The 25,915-nt window shown below is 30.4% G+C and overlaps 1 protein-coding gene and 1 non-coding gene across 3 annotated transcripts in view; one reads left to right on the forward strand and one right to left on the reverse strand.

The window, feature by feature from the left end:
- LOC112685536 overlaps positions 1-25,915 on the reverse strand; it is a 53,485-nt gene that overhangs the window by 17,220 nt on the left and 10,350 nt on the right. Inside the window, exon 1 of one of the 2 annotated variants that reach the window (XM_025557454.1) lies at positions 12,222-12,398. The exons of the other annotated variant lie outside the window; for it this stretch is intronic. Within the exon in view, the coding sequence (XP_025413239.1) occupies positions 12,222-12,309 (88 nt within the window). The 5' untranslated portion in view covers positions 12,310-12,398. Of the gene's footprint in view, positions 1-12,221; positions 12,399-25,915 lie in introns of those variants that run through there. 2 annotated transcript variants of the gene reach the window in all.
- Positions 5,772-5,842, forward strand: Trnag-gcc. Its single transcript has one exon. It is a non-coding gene; the product is annotated as a tRNA-Gly (tRNA).

Genomic DNA, 25,915 nt, shown 5'->3' on the forward strand with positions numbered 1-25,915 from the left:
GCTCTGAAGCGCGTGTACCACGTTGTCCATTGTGTTTGGACGTAGCGCAACGCCTGTTTGACACTGTTTAAATTAAACCGACTATACGGACGACAACGTTTTCACAACCGACATTGTCGCGTTTTTCTTTCGCGAATGACGAATGAACGATCGTTTGCACTGTTGCAACATTCGTCCATGGTCCAAGGGGTTCGACGGTTCGACGGTACGTGGGAAAAGCGCTGAATGAAGTAACACCGGAACACGCGCCGCCGTCTTCGAGTGCTTTTGCCGTCGAGTCGCTACGATTGTTATCATGCGCGTGGTTCAAACGTCTTTCCGATCTTTTAAACAGATTGAAATCGACACGACATTTTAGCAAAAACATACAATTTTTTTTTTCCCAAGTGGCATAACACATATTTTTAATTTCACGTTCCATAGCAAAATGTATTTTTTTTGTTAACGCAGTCGATGTAGAAAAAAATTAACTACCAATAACCGTTTTATTATATCAATCATGATACTCGTCTAATAGTGAAAGAGTATTGTGCCAGTTTTCCGCGGGATATCCCCAGTAATTCTATACTGAGTTAAAATTTTAAATCGACCTAGTAAATATCGAATGTAAACCAATAATAATAATATTAAAAAAAAAAAAAGTCACCATTATTCTATATTATCACTGATGTCAGCTGACTTATTTCAATACATTACGAGTGTGCACGGCCATGGATGGTCATGTACGTCGTATGGATACGTATTACAAGATGACGTTTATTGTATTTATTCACTAGGTAGAATACTCGTACACATTGTAATAATGAATAATGTAATGCGTGATTAATGTTTTCAGCGCCACAACTCCATGTGGTGTACTAGTTTCTGATAAAATGCAATAATTTGTTTGTTCATACTGGACCATTTTTTTTTTTATATAGTATACGTAAATTGTAGACGAATTGAGAAATTTGTTTGAAAAAAAAATAAAAATCTGTATATTAGAATAGCATCCTATCAACAAACCGACAACGGTCAATGATTGCGCTATACATTCGATAATAATTTAGGAACAATTTGAGTCTATCATAAAATAGTCAATTCAAACTTGACCGTTTGCAACTTTCGGATTGAAAAATTTGCTGATACTATTTATCCATATCGAAGTATAAAGTTTTTGTAGTTAGCGTCTTTAACTTACGATGTAAGCATTGAATAATTAGTTCGTACAGTTAGTGTTGTTGACTTACAGTCCATAGTTCATATAGTCCTCAGCGATACAATATCGTAATGGCTCTTAAAGCTCCACACCACACAAATATGTACGATATGATTGTAAGTAAATGTATAAATTATTTTCCCGTTGGAAATAATTTTCGAGTAGGTATACAAGGACGTTACGCGCTCTTGTATTATTATGTGAAAGATACAGATTTCGAGTTTCAATTTAGTTCGCACATTATACATAATTATCATTGCATTTAATGTGATGAAATGTTGTTATTGGTAAAGGATTACGCTGCAGTATTATTATTATTGTTATTATTATTTTTTCATTAACTGTTGGAATCGAAAAAATCAACGGCTGCAGGAGTGGCCTCGAAAGGGTATCCATTAGACTCTTATTTACACAAACATACACTCCACACTCACACACTACATACACATATATATAAATATCATATTATGCGTATATTATTATGATATATTATGCGTTTCTGGAGTCAGTTGTTGGAATATATACAATGCTTTATGTACGTAAATGGAAGTGTACTCATGTTAACGCTAATCACTGCATTTACTTATATACATATATGACTTGGATACAAATAGATTCTTTCTCTTACTTTTTTATAAATACACCTATATAAATATGATATGACAAAAAAAGCATATATATTAAAGTCAACGTTTATACACATGCCTAAGTTGTGACCTGCCGAACGTTGTCCTGCCCAGCAAACGTATAAGGTATAATACAATATTACATTATCACCGCGGGCAGCGGATTATTCGCGTTGTCGTCGATCACAGCAACACTTACGATTTTATATGCATGTACATAAGCTGTACACATGATATATTATTATTATTTGTTACACACATCGCAAGCGAATAAATTTTATGAAAACATTTTCCCACACTAATTTTGCCCCGAAGAGGAGTGCAAAGCACCTGTACAGGTACTATTGTAAGTACACGTTAATACTGTCTATAATAAAACACGAAATCAGTTCCAGCTTGATAAATCGTAATCGAGTTTACCGAAACTCTCGAGTATAACGCGTGTACCGTCAAGGTTCTTTCTTTTTCTTATAATTGTTTAGCATCGGACTAAATGACCAGTGTACACCGTAATAACATGTAACCCTATACCGGACCATATGTTTATAACGTACTTGTACACAAATAAACATTTCGTTGCTCGTTTAATAGTCGATTCTGTTTTCATTGCACACATACACACATATGCACCACAGTCTACTCGTCGGACCGCACGCGTTCATAATTTGTTATTTTTAACAACTTATAAAATAATATCTCTCGGGGGACGCACGATGTTACTTCCGCCTATAGACGCGGATTACAATTCAAGACGATCTTATAGGCCGCGATCGGCTATACTTCTGCAACAGGTAACATTATTTTAGTGACTAATGATGTTTTCCATTTCATGTATTATTTCATTCCCCGATCTTGTCTCAAGTCTGTGTTTTTCGCCCGTAACAGCAATGTTCACGGCATACACAACACAATAACACTGTGTTACGTTAGGTATACAATTATAGTCAGTCACATATATTTGTGTCCATAATATGTGTATTTTATGTAATATTATACGTGTAGTTGGAAAACACGTATATCTTTGCGCGAAGTTTTTAACTACAGTAATATACGAACCGTTCGTTTTTACGCAATATTTCATATCAGTTATACTCCAATACAGAGTTGGGTAAAATTTTATCTAGATAATTATTCGAATAAAAAATTATTCGAATGATTTTTTTACAATTCTTCGAATAAAAAATTATTCGAATAATTTGGAAACAATATTATTGGAATAATTTGTGATCATAATATTATTTGAATAATTTTTAAATATAGTTATCCTAGTATATATAGTAGTAGTTAGTATTAATTACTAAATATGTATTATGAAATAATAATTATAATTCTTCTAGTTTGTCTACATGTATTTAGTATGTACCTTAATAGTAATTAATTATCAATATTGAAGATGTTATAATTATATCTAGTTTAGTCCAGTTTCTGTACTATATTATATAATCTCAGATATTTTGGTACTATGTACTAACTACGTATGTTCATTGTTGTATTTCATATTCATAAGTTCAAATATATAGAGCTTTACACAAAAATATAAAGATACTAGATATATATGGGCATGTAGCTATAAAAATTATGTGTTTGAATTTATGATATCTAAAAATAATTGTTTGAAAATTAGTCGAATAATAATTTATTCGAATAATTGTGTTTGAAAATTAAATAATAATTTATTCGAATAAAATTTTATCTAAATAATCATCTAAATAAAATTTTATTCGAATAACGCCCAACTTTGCTCCAATATAATGTTTCTTTAATTCGTTTTTATTTCGTAAATCGTACAACCGTTTTGATCGTCGTGTGCAGACGGCAAAACAGCACGCATAATTTTTATGGTAATATTTAGTTTTTCAAATAATCTTCTAACATACGGTGTTATAAACTTCACGGGTGTATAGCAGTGTAACCACCGAGTGCATAATGATTACTTCGGAGGTTTTAGTTAGTCCGGTCGAATTGATTTTTCTAGTTTCCTTGAACGAATGGTAACACGGAAACGTCAACGAAGCAACCGGGAAACGCACGCTCTACCGTTGCAGCGATAAATAAAATAAATAAAATGGGTATAAAAACCGTACATGATCGCGTCGTACACATTATCGACAGAACAAATACGATTAGAAATCGTTCGATCAACCGTTGGCATTGGGAACGAGAAACTTGGATCCGTTTACTGTGTGAGCAGGAAACTCAAAAGCGACACGTTTATTGTACAAGATACGAGCACGCATCACACCGACGCACGGGCTAATGTACGTGGCTCAATTGCGTTTCCAGATCTTTCGTGGTGCGGTCCATAATGGTCAATAATGGTCCGCTTCGGTTGTTTAATGTACGTGTTAAATGAGAGTTCACGAAGACGAAGAGTAGAGCTAGGGGGTGGAAGACGGGGATTCATCCCTAGGCGTACATTTTTAGAGATTTTTTTAATTGTTAACAACTAATTTGATATCTATAACTTTGTTAAATACTGTTATTATGTTAAAACTCAATAAGTATGATTGTATATTAATTATTAAAAAAAAAATTCTCGAGAAGAGTATTTGATTATTGGTCTATGATAGGGCGTTATTTTAACATTCTCCCCGGGCGGTTCAGGTATAGGTGTAACTTGATACATTTTACATTCTATCATGTCACCACTACCCTGGTATCGTTGTGAAAAAAAAAACTTTTTTTTTTTACTTTATCCAGAAACAGTTATCATACGTCTAGTTGGTAAGTGCTCGAGCGGTTAATTTGTTCACCACAACGAACGTGTTCACACGTGAGGTGCTACCATGACTGTATACAAGTACGACGATGAGCGATAATAGAGATGTTACAATAACTGTTATAGACGATCGATTCAACAAGTTGACGGCATCAACATTTAAACAGTGTTTGTCTCGTTTGATCAGTGTTTCAATGAAAATGTTCGTTTCACATTAATTTTTTCCGTTTTGTGCATAATATAATCATACGCGAGAGAATGCGTATATATTAATATATATTAATGCGTACAATAATAACGTGAATACAAACAATATATTTAAATGATCAAAGGTCTGACATCAAAATTAATTCATCTACACGATATCGTAGTTAATTCATTTCGAATGCAATACAGTAAATATTATACACGATAATTGATACCGGGTGATACTCATCGACATTTCTTTAGAAAACACGAATATGTTCTGTATACGCACCTAAGTATAGATTTATAAGTGTTAACAAGCGTTAAAAAATTCTTCAAACGGAAATATAACACAAATTATTACATAGTTTTCCTGTACGGTTAAATCAAAAACAGTATGTAACTGGCGAGGAAAACTAATTATAAGAATGCGATACGTTCGACTGATTTCTTATTAGTAGAAATAATGGAGTTATAAAAATAATAATTTATAATGACATTGTGCAGTACCTTAAACTATAGTGTGGTGTAATGTGTAAATATATGTATACGTACCTACGCACTTTCTCAACGTGGTATAATACGATTCAGAGAAAGCTTCTTTTTTAACATTTTTTTTTTTTTTAAACCTCCAGAAAATTAATGTATTATTAATGTAGATACATGCAGGTTTGTTAGGTGTATCAGTAACCGACTGTCGACTTCGCGTCCGGGATATGTTCATGATTAATCGTAGCCCATAGGTATCTGCATAGTCTATGTTGTGGAACATGTTATGCAACAGTGTTAAACAAAACTAATTTTGTACAAATATCGAGTAATAATCTCAAGGCGTGCTTAGGATTAAGTGTTACTAAGTGAACTCGAGTGCTAAACTAGATTTATACCATATTAGGATTACATTTAACCAGAACGGAACGTGGAATACATACGAATATAAACATAATATAATGTAAGGAAGTAAATTATAATAATAGATTTTCGTATGGTACAATATTTCTTCTCTCGTTACACAGCATCAAAATTTACAGGGATAACATCAGCATCAGTGGTTCAGTGGTAGAATGCTCGCCTGCCACGCGGGCGGCCCGGGTTCGATTCCCGGCTGATGCAGAAATTATTTTTATATTTTTTTGTATTGATTGTTTTTATAAAAAAATACATTCATAAATCATCATTATCACTATTTGTCATTTTTCTCCAGGTTTTTTAAATTTCTTTCCGTAAAGTTTGTTTCTCGTTATAATGGGAACCGTTTCAACTTTTCATTTAAATGTTTTTGTTTTGAAATTTTTGAAAAACCTTGATAGAATTTGTTAATTTTTATAAAAAAAATTTTGAGAGTAAAATTCCATATTGTAAACCTTTGAATAAATCCAACTAAGAGCAATATTTTATAAATATCATTATTTATCAATATTCTTTATTGCCAACACTGATTGATTTAAACGCAAAAATTAAAATCAGTTGATTTTGTTTTTTATTAAGTATATTATATTTTTTGGATTATTACCGGCAGAAGGATGGGATTATAAAATGATAGATTGTTTTAAAAAACTTATGGAAAATTATATGCGATAATAGCTTAATAAAGTAGGTAGGTAAAATGATTAAATTTATACACATTTTCTGTAAATTATCAAAAATATTTTGAAATATATTTGACTTATAAGTTGAACCATCACATTTCCAAAAAAAAAAAAAAGTTCTAATAATTTATTCATCTTAAACCTTATCAAATAAAATTTTTTTTTAATTAATTAATCCTTATAGGTCATCATCATAAGTATAAATTGTAATCTGTTTGGAGTACAGACGCGTGAACTGATAGCAACTCAGTTACCCAAATAGGTTAACCAACGTATAGAAATAGTTTTGCAAATATTTTGTTGACCTAATGTATACAATTGAATATTTATTATGAACAAGAACAGTTACCACTAAAGTGGCACATACATAAAAAATTTTAATCCATTTAGAAATTCTTTTTTTCTTTTTTTTTTTTAGAGATTCGATAAGTCATAGACTTACCAAATCCGACGAGCAGTTTAAATACCTAATTATAATTTTTAAATATTATAAAAATTGAACTATTCTTTTTGCTGTATAAGAACAATAAGTTTATGACTAATGATAAGAGTATCGTACTTTTAGGTATTTTCAAATGTTTACTGTTTGGGAATCGTACACGAATATAAAAATAACGAGAAAGAAATTCGATCAATAATATTTTACAACAATTATTTTACTCCCAAAGTACGAATATATATTTTATATTATAACTTAAAATCCTATACAAGCATCACAAAGAGTTTTCATAAAATTTTTAACAATTTTAACAATGTTAAAATTATACATATTCTCAATTGTAACATTGAGATACGCTCGTTGAAGCAATTACTGTTAGCTTAGTATTGTAAACATTTGGGGTAAAACGCGGGAGAAGCGATTATTCTTGTCTCATAAACCAATAGAATCTGCTCCACTAACCAAACAATATCCCGGTTATAACACATTATAAATGACCTCTTCGATCTCAGAATCAGTGGATCAGTGTGGTAAATGTAAGTTGCGTCCCGGGATTTCTCAGGTACATACGTAAGTTGTGGCCCGTGTTTCTGTCATGTATACATACGTTGATTGCGTCCAACGGAAAATCCGTAAAAATAACATATCATAAACATTATGTTTTTATTGATGGCTAAGTAAGAACGACTCGTTTCAAAAGTGTATATCTGATTATCTAATTGGAAAATTTTATTCTAGTGACATTACATACAATGGACACATATTAGTTCACCAATAACCGTTCTATACGGGTGCACGTGGAGATTTTTTAAAATTAACGGGAATAATACAATGTGAAAAAATAAAACTTTAAAAGTGATTGCTAGACATAAGAGATAACAACTTAGTCATCCGTTCAGTTTAACAATGGTAAATGCTCGTTTATTACGCGAGTGGTCCTGGTTCGATTCCCTGCTGAATCAGGGCAGGAATATTTTTGTTTTCACGTCGCTCGATATTTGATTAGCCGCGATCTACTGTGAATCTCGACATGTATGTTCGATTTGTATATTCAAAGGTATTTACATAAATATTATGTGTAGAATCATTTATCCATTTTGTTTACTTGTCTAATTTTTAAAACCCACGAATGAAGATTTCATGATATTCTTTCTATTTGCTTAAATTTTGTAATAGATAAAAGATATGAAGATATATATTTTCCCAAAATTTTAACGTGTCTGTTGTCAAACCCTTACATCTATGTATACCGGGCGAGCAGCGCTCTCAACTTTTTTTCCTAATCATTCGCCGATTACGTGTCTACGTGAATCATTATTTGAGAAGTAAAAAACTGAACAGTAATAATTATATACAATTGTTATTATACATACATATTTATTTACATTTCCCAGTTTCGAAAAAAAATCGTCGATCTTTATAGTTATAGTTCTAATAGTGTTATAATAATAATGTAATACAACATATTGGCCTTTTTCAACCCGAGCCACAGATATTATATGTAATATATTAAATAACAATTATGCTGTAGAATTTATCAGCCATATACTGAAATTAATGCATACTTGACAATTAGCAACTAAACAAATAACAACTAAACAACAATTAGCAACTAACGTACGTACATGAAAAAAATTATCACTTTTTTCCTTCTATGAATTTGAACAATAAAGTCTTCGCACGGCTTTATGTGACGGCAACGATACGGCATTGTGCCATTCGGAATGACAGTTATTGAAATTTCGACGTCTGCAGAATCACATAACAACAACACATTGTATGTAATTCATCACATTGATAATTGATAACCCAGGCGAATCGATGGTATAATATATTATATCATATTATATTGTATTATACTCATATACACATTTCATACAAGTTTACTGTGAGAGATGATTCCGTGGCTAATGTCGACGTGATACGGTTTTTGCACTCAGATGAGATAGGGGTGAAATCTGACAGACTCTTATACTACTATGACGTATCGAATCCTGCGTGCAATAATGGATCAACGACGGATCAGAGTGGAGAAAGATGGGGGGGGGGAGAATAATATAACAAAAAAAAAAGACTAATTATATTTATAAAATGATACACCAGTTAGTCGATTGCAGTGGTGTGCACAGAGTGGTATATGTAAAGAATTACTGACCTATCTGTGTATGTACCGTATCCGAACACTTATCCTTGAACTAGCGTAGGTATGTATGTGTGTGTGTGTGCAGTAACGGTGAAAACTCGAATGCAAATAAATAATAATAATAATAACAATAAAAAAATGTATAGATAATATCAATGAGACACGTGTGTGCGTATTTATTTATGGATGTTTTGAAACAAATTACAATGATAAACTCGTATATAAAGGCATCGTAGTGTGACTATGACCCAAGAAAAAAAATATGGTATTCGATTTACGGAGAAGCCTAATTTTTTTTTCAACGAATAAAATTCGTAAAATTTATTGGTACAACGAATTTGAGTCAGGTTCGTACCGATAAAAACATACGGTTTATATATCAGAACATTTGCTTCGAAGCGAACACGAATTAATGTGAAATGGAAAGCTCAAGTGAATCGTCATGCTATCTTCAACACTTTCGTGCCCTTTTATCGAAGGTTACCGAAATGACAAGAACGACGTGACATACACGTAACAAGAGTTGAAGCAGAATACCGAGTTCGTAAACGCAGTGCGATAAATGTTTTCAATGTATCCATCGTGCGAGATTAGTGGTCAAGCTAAAACAATGTTTTTAAAAATCGATATGAAACATTTATTTTTCAATCCGACGGAAGCTTTTGATTTTTTTTTCTTATATTTAAACATTTTATATTAACAATATATTATGTTACATTAAACGTCATGCGTTTACAGGATGAAAATATGTCGGCAGTGCAACATAATATTTATACGTGCACATTATTATAATTGCATGCGTTACACAGCTCGTTGGTGGTCGGCGTGCTTGGCGTCCTGTATCGGCCGGCCTACATCTCACTTCGTAATAACATAAAATACGACGTGGAGTGTAAATTATTAAGTACACGAGGAGAAAAGAAAACCTAGCTGCGCATTTATCGTTTCCGGCCCGTCGCTGTTAGGAAAACATCGGCCGAGTTCGGTGCGCGCGCGAGAAAAATACGATGACGAGATCTCTAAACCGCGAGCGAAGTTTTCGCGCTCCGATGAACACGCACTCGCCACCCCCGTGCATAATAACGCAATATCGTGGACGTTGCATCTAGGTATCCGTAACGTGCGTCCAGTACAACCGAACATTGAGCCCGAGGCGAAACTTCAAAACGCTCCCTTATGTACTTTTAATTTAAATACAATTATGCTCATTAGATATTATTTTCAACGATTGCTTTAATTGATAAGAACGATGTTAGAGATTTAGTAAAAAAAGTATACGACATTGACCGTTGTGATTTTTAACATTAAATCCAAGTTTTTCATTTATGCGCTCTCCCAGGAATTGCGCCCGGGGAGTAGACCCCTCAAACTTTCCCGGGTTCAGAAATTGATGACAAATAACGACGGTCAATTTTAATTTGATGACGAATAATTTTTCTTATCATATTTGACTGGTATGTACGCATGCGACGTGTACACACCGTATGACTGCATGGTGGATGGTGGACGAGTGACGAGGGGCTGTGTGCTGTGTATCCGGACAGATAAAATGTACTTATAAAATAATGCATAAAATAATATATAAGCACCACAATATCAACGTAACCACAAAATTATTTTTCATCGTTTTTTACTGTTTTTCTTATGTAGACCCTTTTCTTATATATCTATAAAATTAATTTACAATAAAAATTAGTCACTTATTAATAAGTGTAATTAATTAAATGTTTTTGTTCCTTATAATCGTAATAGCACAATTTTCGTTTCATCAAAAAGAAATAACAAAAAAAAAAAAACAAGTTATCGTGGGTCTATTTTATTTGCACATACTTCCTGGACCGAAAAATACCTCCGCTCCTAATCGTATATATTTACGATACAGTAGACGCAGCTTACAAGACTCGCGGATATAATGTTTATTCGCTTAACAGACTCAAAGTCATCTGGAACGGTCCGGACGTATCCAAATACATTATAAAAAATTCTGTTATAAGACTCAAATTTTGTAAAAAAAATAGTAGAAAATGAACATTTTTGGTTGACATTTTGAAATAAATTGGTTTTTAACAATTACATGTTTTCGTAGATGATTACTGGTTTCGATTCACGCTTTTTCTTTTCAAATTTTTTTACATAAATACATAATTAATAATTTTTTATTAATATGTATGTGATATTCTGTATAATAATATAATTTAAATTTTTAATCATATTTTTTTCGTTTAGTCTCTAATAAATAATAAGTAATATATAATATGTAGGTATTTAAATAGATTAAAATAAAACAAAATATGTTGTAAAAAAAATTCATAAATATTTTGTTTTTCCCACTTCGCCTACATAAGTTATAAGACTCACTTTGTGCTGGTCCCAAAATGAATCTTATAAGCGGCGTTCCCTGTGTATATATTACATCAGGGTGGTCCAACCTTTTGTGCTTCGCGGACCAATTTACACTTTCTTACACACACCGGCGGCCGCCAGGAGACAATAAAATTATATTTTGTCTATTTATATTTTATTTTATAATTTTATATTATGTGCACATTATTATATATTATTAATGCTCGCGATTGTGAATAGAATTCACGCCGTCCATCGTGTCTTATCACGGGAACAACCGTCGTATTCCTACGTTTATAGCATAAACGCCATAAACTATAAGTATAAAATGTAAAATTTATACGATCATATCACGAAAAAAAAAGGCATCGAGGGCCACGGGTGGACCACCTTGTATTACACTTACAGGTAGGTACATGCGAGGACGGTCCAAACAAAAATATTGCACTAGGCAAAATCAAATTTTATCGCCTCTAAAAAAAAAAATTAAGCTCTTATTTTAATTTAGCTCCTCTTCCTATTTTTTATGTGACATATCTACATAAAAACAAAATTTTAATTTTTTATTTTATATTTAAAATTATAATAAAAAATACTTAAAAATTATTTTTATCCTTATTACTCAAAACCCATCACTATCACGATTATCGGAAATCGCAGAAGTGATTGTGTGGTTATTTATATCATTGGAATAATTGAAAATGCTCAGCGTAAGACGTAATATAAAGTAGTATAATAACTTTAGACAATTAATTAAAATAATAATTTTACTATATAGGTACCTAAGTGGTTTTCTCGAATTAATTTAAATATTTTTCTTATAAAACACCGATAGAACAAAAAAAAAAAAATGTATGAGTCAATTTTGAAAATGCCGCTCCAACCAATATGCCGATCTAGGCAGGTGGCCTAGCTCACCTATACCTTGAGCCGGCCCTGGGTACATGCATGCAGGGTCGTTCAAATGTTTAAAATTACCGTCGTTTATCGTCTGGCCGTTACGAACATTGCGTTGAATTTGAACGCCACCAGTGTACTTATTGCACACACGCATGTCATCGTACATTGTTTTCGCACGTCGTTAATGCGGTACAAGAGAAGCAAATGTGTCAAAGCGTGCGACGTCCTTTTCGCGGCGTTACAAATATATATTATTGTGTACATCGAGTTTAACGCGTAGCAGTTATAGTTAGCACATACAAACACTACGATAGACTGGCGCATTTCGCCGACCTTGTTGGGTCCTCCGCAATGACGTGGCGAACGCGTCGCGTACAAAGGTACACGCACAGAACACAAGATTTACTGTGCACTATTGCAATGAGTTTTTTTTTTCTTTCTGTACGCTCCGGTAGGTTATGATTTAATACGTATTGACCAATTTAGTCGTCAGCAGCAACAGGTGTATACCGTTTACGCGTCCAAACCGATGTCCGTACGAGGTCAAACGATTGACTACATTTTCCGCGACACAAACTTCAAACGCGACGAAGTATTTGACGACGTCGTATTATTATATATTTCCCATACTTGCAGACGACCGACGCACATTACTTTCTTGTACACTAAGCGTGCACAATAAAATTTGGTTGGAATTGTATGTTCTCGAAACTGCACACTCACACACGAAAACTAATGTGTTAGGAATTAGGAAATAAAACTTAAAATATTCCAGGCGGTGGCGCACACAGAATTTTTTTCGCTAGGATCGAAGTGCTAATATTACACATTTTAGAGCGCTTTCAGACGAGATATTTTGTGGCTGGTCACTAGAATCAAGATTCAAGACAAAAAGTGTCCCGTAATAAAGAACTATTTTACACATGACACTAGTCGTACACGTGTATCTAATTCAATTCAACACAAATTTTTTTTTTTTAAATATTCATTGGTCATCCAACCATAGAAGTTTAAGAAGCTTATTACTTTACTGTTTAAATGAAAGAAAACATAAAAAAATAAACGTAAAAGACTCCATTGGGTACATTCTATTGATGGTGTAAAATTAGACATAGATTCTTTTCAGACACTAGTAGCCGACTATAGTGTCTCATGTGAAAGAGCTCTTAAAATTAATATAATTATAAGAACTCGTTTTGACTGAAACAATTCATAGTAAATTAAAAACCAATTTGATTTAAAGTCTGCTGAAATTGCAAATATTATTATAGGAAAAAATGTTGGGGCCCTTTAACCCCTACCCTGAGTATGTCACTTATTCCAAGCATATATGTGTAATATTTGCGTACTAAGTCTAAGTGCCTCATACTGCTGTAACTAGATGTTGGCGAAATGGACGGTTACCAAGAATGCGTCACAATAGGGGGCACCTTGACTAAAAATTAAAATTGGTTTTTTTTTTGTAAAAAATAAGGCCCAAAATAAAATTCTCCAAGGGAATCTCGGAGGGTAGTTGCGGCACTGTGACCTATACACTAGGTCTTCATTTATTTACATGTACTTCATTCTAACTGTGAACCCAACCCTCTACTTATTTAAATTATAAAAACTATGTCAACACCAACAACAGTCGTCCGATTTTCAAGTAAGATTTTCACGTAACACATTTTGTACACACTTTCGATTTTTAACAAAGAAAATTAATTCAGTAATTATGAAATAAGTTTAATAACATTGAATAACCTGCATTGACGGTTTAGCAAGTTCCAGTAGCCGATCTATCTTTGCTGCAGTTAAGCAAGCAATACCTTTACATAAGTGAAATTTTGATTACTAAATTATTTAGTAGAATACAAACAATCAGTGCTATAGTTATTGATATTATAATTTCTATGATTAGACCAAAATGTGTTTATAACGAGTTTAGTTTCCCCCTCCTCACAACCCGCTCGTACAATCTATAATCGTTTATGCCATTGAGTCTATATTATATTTTACTGTATAAGGATACTTATTATATGACTATAATGTTTGTATTATATGTATACTTAAACCACTTTAGGTATTATACTGTTACCAATTTTGGAAACTGACTAATTCTACGCAATCATAATTTGTCTTTCAAACTACATACACAATATTCTATATCAATTTTAAAACGCATAACGTTGTTTTAATGAAAACGATAACAATGAATTTTTCTATGACGTCTCTTGTGATAAACAGAAAATTAACTTATACACAGTCAATTAAATGCAATTTATTCATAGACAAATTAATTTTTATGGCATTGCAAAATAAACAAACTTAACAATATATAAATGCATCATCATTCGTCAAAACATTTTTATGTTTTATTTCAGTTTAATTAAAAATGTTAAAAAAAAACTACTAAACACGTATAGTATTCTTGAGTTTGATATAATTTATCGTTATTTTTCAAATGAAAATTTAACGTTTTTCGTACAATAGTTGTTTTTAGCTATTTAAGACCAATTAAAACATTTTATGTAGATTAAATGACGACCTGTAATTATTTCAATACTACAAAATGCGACTAGTATTATATAATAAGTTCAATAATTCATTGTTTCATATACAGATACGAATATGAGTCAAAAGAGTTCAAACTATTTCAATTTTAATGGAAGATAAAAATAAAATATACTAAATTATCAAATATAAACCTACAAAACCTACTCATATTTAATTATTAGTTTCTGAAATATGAGTAGGTTTTCCAATGAAAAATAATACTCAGCTTTTGTATATTATGTTATTTTCAAGTTATCAATGTTTTGGTACACCGGGTATACATTAACAATATATTATAATGATAGTTGCACTGTGCTGTTAGTATCAAAATTCATAAAAAAAGTAAATAAAAAAACCAAGAAAAATAGTTTTTAAAGCATAATAATATACTCTGATTTTACGAGTATTAACTGATTTATAAAATTTCGGGTACTCGTTTTGGATTATTTACTAAATCGATATGCTATAGTTATCTCAAATATTTGTACCATGGAGTCAAAACGGGTTACAATCCAGTTTTGAAACTCAGGGTTATCGGGAAAAATTTGAAAACGGGTTTGAACCGAAAACCGAAAGCCGACAAATATGTGAACTCGGTTTTTACCCGAAAATCAAAGCCAGAGAAAAATTAAACCCAGTTTTAACTCAAACACCAGAGTTCAAATGAATATTGAAATGTAATTTAAAATGTTAAACCATAACCTAATCTGATACAAATAAATAAAAAATAAAAAGTTTATCTTTACTTAATTTTCAGCGAACGTAATTGGGAAATAAAATGTGTTACCAAAATATTATAAAATAATGAGACTAGTAATGTGCATGCCGCATATGGTTAACTAGTTATTTTTGATATACCTATTTAAATAATTCATTTTATGAAATACACTTTTAACCTATCTTCTAGACATATCAGTACATTTTGTTTTATCATAAATCAATGGGAATTAATTTCATTACATAAATAAATCTATCTATTGGTTGTGTATAAAGTTTTTGTGAACAAGATTACCATTAAGAGTTTGACTAGAAAATTACAATTAAAAGTTATATAACATGCAGTCTTTCATTTTTGTAACATTTATATTATTATTATTTTAATTTTTTTTATTTATGTTATATGTAGTACTTAAATGTAAAAAAAATATAATAAAAATAAAATAAATAAATATTTAATAATAATTAATAAATATAATATTTTTTTTTATTATTTTATGTTTTTATATATATTTATACCTATGTAATATGTAATACTTACATAATTAGATTGATTTGGTTAAATGCAATCTTTGGTACTTGTATTTTCTGCAAAAGGAGTAGTTTTTGAGGCTTCAGAAAAAATTCCTTGAAACCATTCCTGTCCAACAAAATTATGGTGTACATTTCTTATTCATGAGAATAAGAAAAAATAAATCCAAGTTTTAACCCGTTACCCAAAAATCGAAAAAACATAAAACCCGGTTTTAACTCATTAATCGAAACCCGAGAAAACTTAAAACCAGGTTTTAACCCGATAACCGGATCCCGTGAAAAAGTTAGCTTACTTTGACTTCCTGATTTGTACACAATATGACGACCAGCTGTCTGATAATAATATAATATTGTAGTTGCATTATATCTACGTATTATCGTGATTACTTATTGTCTACGTAGCTATACACATAAAAGATAATGACTATAGTCACTATATACCTGCAAGGTTTTAATATAATATTTAAAATAGCTTCTAACATGATATTGAATTTCAAAGTGATCAATGTTCGTTTATACTTATAGATTGTTTTACACAATTATATCCTCAGAATATATGTTAGAGTTATAATTTATAAAGAAAAAATTAATACTTCATCTTTAAAAATAAATGATATCAATAAGCATGATTATTGATTACAAGTTTTGGCAGTAATGTATAAATGTCCAATTTGATTGTTAGTGATAGTTCGGGCTCGGAAGTCGATGCATTTAGCATTTTTTTTTTTTATGGAACTTTTTAGACGATGCTCTCCTGGCCACAAATGTGTTTCATTAGCATGTGAATTCGAATATCTAATTTTTATTTTGTAGTTTTTTTTTTTTGCATTTTTTGGTGTTTATTACTTTTCAAATAAGTTTTTTAAGTAACTCAAAACAAATATTTGTAATTTTATTAGGTCATTTTTTTAAGGACATTTTTTGTCATTTTTATGTCTTATTTGCATATTTTTTTTAGGTCATTTTTTAATATTTTTAAGGTCATCAACTTCCGAGCCCTAGTTATGATACATATATTTAAATTATGTTCTAGCAATATCAATAAGTCGTTCAGAAAAAAAATTGTAAATTTTAATTAGTGCTTGAAGATGATGTCATGTTTAAAATTAAACTTGTATATGGTAATAAAATAAGAATTACATTCAATAACTAGATATAATTGATGAGAGACGCTTTCTAGGAAAAAAATATTACTGGCTAGACGGTATTTGAAATGTATAAAATAAAATGGATTAAGTTCCACAATATCCAAGATTGGTTTTTGGCAAACGATGATTAAATCTTTTATTAGATGTATTAGTATAGTTGAAGAATTAATATTAATTACATTTGTAGGTAATATACGAGAAATTAAGCACAATACCCATGAATATGCTACAATATAGGAGTCATTCGCTTGTCTATAATACTCGTAAATGTTCTGGTACGCGTTAAGGATTTTGTGTGATTGGCTAATTAAGAGAAATATATTTACTATAAGCCACACTAAAAAATGTACTAAAATATAAAATTGAATAATTTAATTTAAAATATTTTTAAAAAAATAGATTTAAAACGATTCTTAAAAGTTCCTAATAATTTTTGCCATTAACGCAATTATGAAGGTTGCTATATTAGCCGCGTAGGTTAAATATACTAATCAACTTGTTCTTTATTATATTGTGGTTTTATTTTTCTAAATTATTAATTTTATTTTTTTATTTTTTTTTATTTTTGAGGAATGTTTTAAACTTATTATACTTACATATTCGATTCTGGAGGAAACTGTATAGTGCGTATAGTTTCCGTAGAATTTTAAAGTCGCACCTATAATTCTTATAATCTGAGAGCGTAATAAATAAAATGCTCATATTTCTTTCATTTCTGAAAACATAATAGCAAACTGTTTTATCTGCATACTAACATACAGATTATAGTAAATTTAAGTTGGTTTGTTATAAACACATAGTTGTTATGATATTTGGTCATGATTTAATTTCGAGTAAAACATTCAAACAATGTTAGTATTTATTTATTCTAGTTTGATCTTAATGATTCATAAAAATGCTTGTTTACATTTCTAAGATCATTTTTAGGTGAAAAATAATACTTTCTGAGTACAGAAAAAGAAAACAACAGTAAAAGATAAAATTTTTCTTTTGTTATTTACCAATCATTGTGTAAAACATATGAATATTGTTTTAATGAGAATAATGTGGTCAAAAGATATATTAAAGTTAATGATAAAACCAAAAAAACATATATTATTCTACAAATCAAGGTAATTTATGCATCTGGTAAAGATAGTATGTTGTGCATAGCATTTTCAGAGCATGTAAACCCAGTTGTCCCTACTAATTATGTATTTGAGTAAAAATAGTTCTTTTACGGCAAACAACAATGAATTGGGTATTGTAAATATTGTAGTAAGATACCAATAATTACTATACTATAAAAAAAAATTGCGTAATACATTATTTACGAACTTACAACATCTTACGATTTCATCGACAATATTTCGACCGATTATTTCAATAGAGCAATGGATGGTACGCAAATATTTTGCCATGCGCTGTGCCTATAATTTCACCACGCATGACTTTTTTTAATTTTACCATAATACATATATAATAATATTATAAGAGCACTTGAGTGGATCAAAATTAGATTTTATTTGTCAAGACATAGTTTCAATATTCGCCTACATGACCATCAAGTGGTAGAATGGTCCCATGCCAAGCGGACTGATGCATAGACAGTCAATTCACTTTTTTTTTTACTTATAATAAAGTAATTATTGATTATTTTTTTACTTTTTAATTTGTCCTTAGTAATATTCTTAGTGAACCGAGAAAATAATCTTAGTTTCACAATAATTGTACGTAATTATATACTTATATAGACTATATTATAAACGACGAAGTTTTTAACAAATTACATTGGTTCGTTCTAATTGCCAACAAATTTTTGCATCAAATAAATTTGACATGTTATTGACGGTATATAAGTACAACATAACAAAATTTAAATTCTGGAATCTCTGTCTTAGTTAATGACGTCTAGACGTGTTTTAATTAAAAGAGTTTCAGGTAATTTGGATTACATAAATAAAACTACAGATCAAGGCTACATCATATTAAACATCTGTACATATTATCATAACATTTCCAACACACGGGTAATACTACAGTACTAATATTAATAATTAATATACTTATACGCCCATCTTTCTCCATTCAAGCAACCTATTTAATCACAGAAACAGAAAATCGTTATTAAGTTTAGTAACTTCTGTACTTTTCCTGGCACTAAGAAAAGGATTATTTGGTGAACTTTTGTCACAATAATTTTATCAAACTATATTCCATGTACTAACAAATGCAATTAAAATACTCACTCACTGATCAACATACGGCCAAAACTACTTAACAGAGGTGGCTCAAGATCCTTAGTTAGGGGGGGGAGCAAGTTATAATTTTACAATATTTTATAACAAAAAGAAAACAACAATTTTTACAAAACAAATTCAAGTCGTCTATTTTTAAAATTGGCAAAAATATCAATAATATGATCTATTTGATCAGAATATCTACTATATGATATACATTAATTAGACATAATGCTGATAGTCTATCTTCAATCATCATTGAACGAAACCAGGTTTTTAGTCTCCGAAGTGTGGACTGTCATACCTTTCAACCGTCATACCTCTATGGCTCTACATACTTGTGCGTATCCTATGATATTACATATTATAATATGCATTTTTGCATTCTTTGTTAACAATATACATTTTTTTATAAATACGGTACAGGCTTAGGAGGGGGCCGCGACCCCTAGCCCCCCCCCCCTGGAGCCACCCCTGCTAACCGATCAATCTGAAATTTTAAGGGAATGTACGAGTATTGATTAGTATGTATAGAGCACTAAGAAAGAAAGAATTTACCAAGATCGCATTTTTAGAATTGAAACAGTTCTGAGCTTAGGGTTATATATAAAAACTTTTTCACTTTTTGGTCACAATGGAAATATCTTACTTTGTTTAATACGTACATTTTAATAATTATTTATTGGGATATGTATAAATTAATATAGTGAAGATAAAAAAAGAAATAATTAGAATAATTAGAATATATCACGATTGTATGTGTTTTTTTTACGAAGAAATAGTAATTGCTCTTATCTTAAATATTAAAATGTCTCCCAATGGAGGACGGGTAATTCAACTAGGTAGTATTTTTAAAAACAGTTGTCATAATAAATATAATAGGTAATATAATAAATAAAAACAAAACAACAAATTCGGATATTATAATCCATATTAAAATCTTAAAGTAAATAAATTGACAAACATTCTGGTTGTGGCAAGAGGCAAAACTCATGAGTTCTCTGCAGAGAAATAAAAAATACGATTTATAATTGACCTTATCCGAGTTTAAATCGAAAGGAAAACATAGTAATTGATTGTTTCCGGATTGGTTATACAAATATAACGCAAAAATTCCTTGTGGCCAAAAAGTAACCGTCCTAATGTATAACCAGTGGTGAAGAAAGACTCCCTAGCGTCCTTAGCAAACTTTGAAAAAAGCGACTTTTTACCAACTAAAAATTTAATGTGACAATATTTTTTTTAACCTTTGATTTTACTAATATTTTTGAAGAATGCTCTTTTTAAAAAGTGTAATGGTATAATGTCGTATTGAAGGTAGAATAAAAATACCAATTTTGCACAATTTCGTGCTCTTGGCGTAGGCACAGTTCGCCATACCATTTTATTTTTGGAATGTTTTGATGGGCCATAGCTCAGATGATAAACATTTTCATAAATAATATAAACTATGATCAAGCATAATAATAATATAATTATATTATGAGTGATACACTAATTACAATAAAAATATTTTATTATTTATATGTTTAGTTGTAATAATTATATTTTTAACCAGGAACACTTAAGCATCAGTGGTTTAGTGATAGAATTCTCGCCTGCCATGCTCGCGGCCAGGGTGATGCAGATTTTTTTTATTGTTATAAATTATAGCAAATTATTCTTTCGTCAAACCTTATATTGTCAATTTTTGTTTTTTTTTTTTGTCCAATATAAATTATAATGATAAGTGAAATTGTAATTGCCATTTTTTTTCTTCATAAAACCAACCTAAAGACATTTTAGATTTTAAATTAAGATATACTTGCCTACTTTTCAAAAAATTTAGGTAATATATAATTTCGTAATTTAATTCAATTAAAATTGAGCCTTGTCTGATTTGTGGAAAATAGCTAGTCGAGTTTTTGGTTTGTATTCAACGGCTCACGATGCAAATTCGGATCATCGATGTTTTTTTCTGTAGCTACTTTACCCTAGTTGATTTTTTTTCTCTGAATGAATTTAATGAAATCATTCCAATTTAAAATTTACGACGTAAAAAATGTACACTTGTAATCATACGTACATAGGGAGATCGTCTGGAAAGTTTGAATTTGGTGTATATTGAATTTCACTTATGGTATTCATAAACAATAGATACACATACGAACACCCTCGTTGCCCAGAAAGGAATTTATGTTACTATATTTTTAAACAAATCCAGGAATCCTCCAAACAAATAATTTCTTAATAATATTTATACATTTTATGTATCAGACATTCAAAAAATGTACAAGCACTTATTAATTAATAAGCAACTTGTGAAAAAAATGATCATATATTATTAATATCATTTCTAAATCGGCAAATAACTTTTATAAATTAATCCATATAAAAAGAACCCAGGTATTATATTTAGTCTATCAAATAAATACTGCACCGCATACCGTGATCTGCTGCAGGCATTGACGAAGGAAAACTTGCTAATGCCCCTAGCAATCTTAGAAAAAACATATTTTTACAAATTAAAAATTTGTTTTAGTGATATTTTTTTAATCACAAGTCTAACTAATTTTTTTAAGAATATAAATTTATTAATTACTAATACAGTGTAAATTTTAGACTTTAAAAATATGCTTTTCTCGCTTTACGACTGCCGAATTCGTTGATAATTTCTTCATATGAAATTTCTTACATATAAATTTGCCTGTGCTATTTTTATAATTACATCATTAAATTTACACGTAGTGTGTACAACTTAAAAAAATCTACTTTGTTATGAAGGTAGAATAAAAATACGACTTTTGCACATTTTTGAACCCGTTTGCAATTCGCGCCCCTGGCGTAGGCACAGTTTTCCATACCCTAGCTACGCCGATGGCTGCAGGTCACTTCGTTGATCACTAATCATAGAAGAAGAAACGAAAATGCAACGAGAAACTTTCTCATCTTATCGTTCAAACCCACTAATAAAAATTACAAACCATTATCTTATTAAATATTAAATGGATTTTGAATGAATTATATAGAACAGGGAAGAAACGTATAATAGTTAAAAAAAAAAATGTAAAAATACATTATTAGCTCTCCATTTCACGAATTCTATTATTTTAACTCGGTTGTTGCATAATGCATATACTTTTAAGACTACGCCATATTTCCAACCGAGTGTTTAGCTCAGAAAATCCACTAATATAATATTACTAATATTATAGGTACTTGTTAACCAAAGCGAATTCGTTACTATAATATGGTTATTGAAGTTAAAAAATACTGTCGGCCTTATTTTCGATTTCTACGACGAAAACATCCGACCCATATCTATGTGTTATTAAAATAATTAATGTTTCTCAATTTTGTGAAAACGAATTCGAGTCTGAAATACAATTATACTAATGATAGTATAATGATAGAATAATGTTAAAAGACACAGAATGTCACCGGTTTCCAAGTGCAGAGGACATTCAGTGTCTTCAACGTGTTTCTGTTAAGTACATGATGTCGGCTATGCGTCTACACCGATGAGACATAACTAGCGTTTTGATACGTTCGTAACGTTCTTAATCCTTGACACCTCGCACACTCGATTCTAATGTTGCTCCTGTAATAATAAGCACGTCGAAATAGTGAATACGGTTTACAAATCATCGTTAACGATAATAACCGGTACGCGTCCATCGGTAACAGGACAATTGCGTAATGTACATTTACATTTATGAACAAGACGAACATAGCGTGTATCGTCATACGGCTGGTACCAGTCAAGTCCGTATACTGGGGAGGGGAGTAGGGGTTCGAACTCCTACCGAAATTTTTGGTTAGGACTTGTTTGCGCACATATTAATATATTTATTAAATTTATGACAACTCGCTTGTGCACAAAATTGTGAACAATGGTAACCTGCTTGTAGATATGGTTTTGGATGTACAGGGTGTCTTAAAGTATAACGATTATTTTCAATCATAGTTTCCCATCAGTTGTCATCTATTAGTAATAAGGACTTTATAATCGTGATTTCTGTGCTCACCAAGTACATGCGTCGTGTGGGACAAGCTTTAATCTTTATTGCTTTATTTCTAATCTAACACTAATTTTGTTAAATATTTCCGACGATAACTGATAAGTCTTATAAGTTATAACAAATCTGTTGTACATTTTCGTTTAGTCCCCGATTTCGGTGAAATAACGATGGACGCTATTTGTTTAACGCAGAGAGAAAAACGTTGTATAGTGTTGAATAATTTTAAATTTCGAGAGTATAAGAAATTAAAAAATAGAAATTTCAATTTTTGGTGTACTAATAAACTTTGTAATGCTAATGTAATTGTAAGCAATAACAGTGACCAAATTGTTGACCAATGTAAAAGTTCGGAGCATAATCATGAGGTATATTCAGATCGAATTATATCTAGAAAAATTGTAAGGAGCTCATTGAAAAAAAAGGCAGAAAATGATCTACATACTCGTCCAAATAAATTAATAGGTACGCCAAGAGTTAAAAAATAGTGACATTGCTGAGAACATGGAACATGGTGATTTGAAACTGATACGTCGTGATGCTGATACAATTTATGCTTATATAAATTATTATTATTGACCAGTAGTATACTGTTTTTTTAAAAAATAAACATGCATCATCATATGTCTAAGTGGAAAACCATAATGAACTTGTCAATACAGTTAGTAGGAAAAAATTTAAGTGTAAAAAAAATTTTGAAAAAGCTGCACACAATGCTGTTCTTCAGTTTTCCATACTGTAAAATAGTTTGCTATAAAATCCATTTAAGATAAAATTGGTTCAGGCGTTTACAGAAAAATAAAAGTTTATTTAAAGAATACTCAAATGATTCTGAAGTTGGAAAGTGACTTAAATATTTTTTCGATTTACCTTATTTAGACCCTAATGACGTTTCGGACACATTTACTGAAATAATTTTAATAGCTCCATGTAACATAAGTATGGATTTTTCAGACTATATATTAAAAAACTATATTGGTGATGATGCTGATTTTGAGCCAGAATTATGGGCTAGTGAATCAGACAATAGCCCAAGAACAATGAACGGAGCTGAAAACTTTCACATGCACTTCAATAGTCAATTTTTTACCGTTCACCTTCATATTCGCCAAATTATTCAAATTTTTATGGAAATTCAAGTCGATACTGATTTAAAAATTAATTCATTAAAAAAAAAATAAAGAAAATACCTGTAGAAAAGAAATATTAAAAAAAACAAATATATATGAAAAAAAATATACTCTGATTATAAATCTAAAAAAATTGACATTTTTAACATATTTAATGCAAACGCGTACCAATATATAATTAGTATGTACTCAAAATTATTTTAAGGATTTAATTGTAAACAAATTATTGTGATTGTAAATAAAATTATTTTTAATCAAACAAATATATAATATAACGATAATATAATATAATAATATAACGATGGCTTGCCAAGTAATACTAAATTAAATAACTCAAATAACATTTTTAAACCCGCCAGTCTATAACACCACAATATGATTATAGATAGAAATTCCTAAGCCTTATAATGAGTGAAGAAAAAATGTTGTAAAGTATAATAATGAAAATAATGTTCGGTCCACAGTCCGGCTTATAACCAATTCGAAAATTTGGAGGTAGGTACACAGGTTATGTACACTCTATACATGGGTAAATTTCTTCGAAAAAGGTTTCTTTTGTTTGCAAATTGTGCGCAAACGAGTTGTAACCAAATATTTATAGTAGGTATATATTTGTAATATGAAAAAATCTAACTACAAACTTCATATATAATTGTACCCCTACAATTTATTTTAAGTATTTTTTTTTTGCAATTTTTAGACTACTAAAAAGTAAATTAATTGAAAGATTTATAAAATATATATTCAATATTTATGGTTTTCTAATTAAATTAAATCTAAGTAGCGATGAATTTAAAAAACGCGTTGATGTTTTGCAAAAGATTTTTATCGAATTATGATACTTTTAAATCAGAATTAAAGGTCTATATGGAAAACGGAAATCGGTACCCGATAGTGAATTTCCAAAGTCTGCACTCGATACTATAGGGGTTACATCGAAGGACCTTTATTACCGTACATTTGGTATTCAACTTCCATACTTGCAACACTGGCAGTGTCGACTTAATCAGAAAAACGTTTACTTTCAGCTTTAAGAAAATCGCAATCCTGTTTGAAGAATAGCTGTAGTGAAGATTTTCTAACGGGTTTAACTTAATTGAGAGTACACCGAAGTATTGCAATAAATATTGAAGGAATAATCAATACGCCACGCAAGGTTGACTTGGTTTTATGATTAAAAATTGTATCTAACCATTTTTTACATTTTTTTTTTTTTTTTATTAATAAGCACCTAATTATATTTTTTATACATTATTATACATATATTTTACACAATATAATATCATCATTGAACTAATAATATTACATAATTTTACTCACAAATTAAAAATATTTTAATCCTCCAACCCCTCCACAAGAGAATTGATCCTGAATACGTGTTCGATACGCAGTGTCTACGTGAAAAGATCGTAGGTACAATATGCGTAACATGGCCCCGTCCGCGGTAGATTTTCCTCGACCGCGTTATCCTTAAGCAAGTCGACCGTGAGC

This window comes from Sipha flava, unplaced genomic scaffold (assembly GCF_003268045.1).
Source record: "Sipha flava isolate LNK unplaced genomic scaffold, YSA_version1 281_pilon_pilon, whole genome shotgun sequence".
Lineage (NCBI taxonomy): Eukaryota > Metazoa > Arthropoda > Insecta > Hemiptera > Aphididae > Sipha > Sipha flava.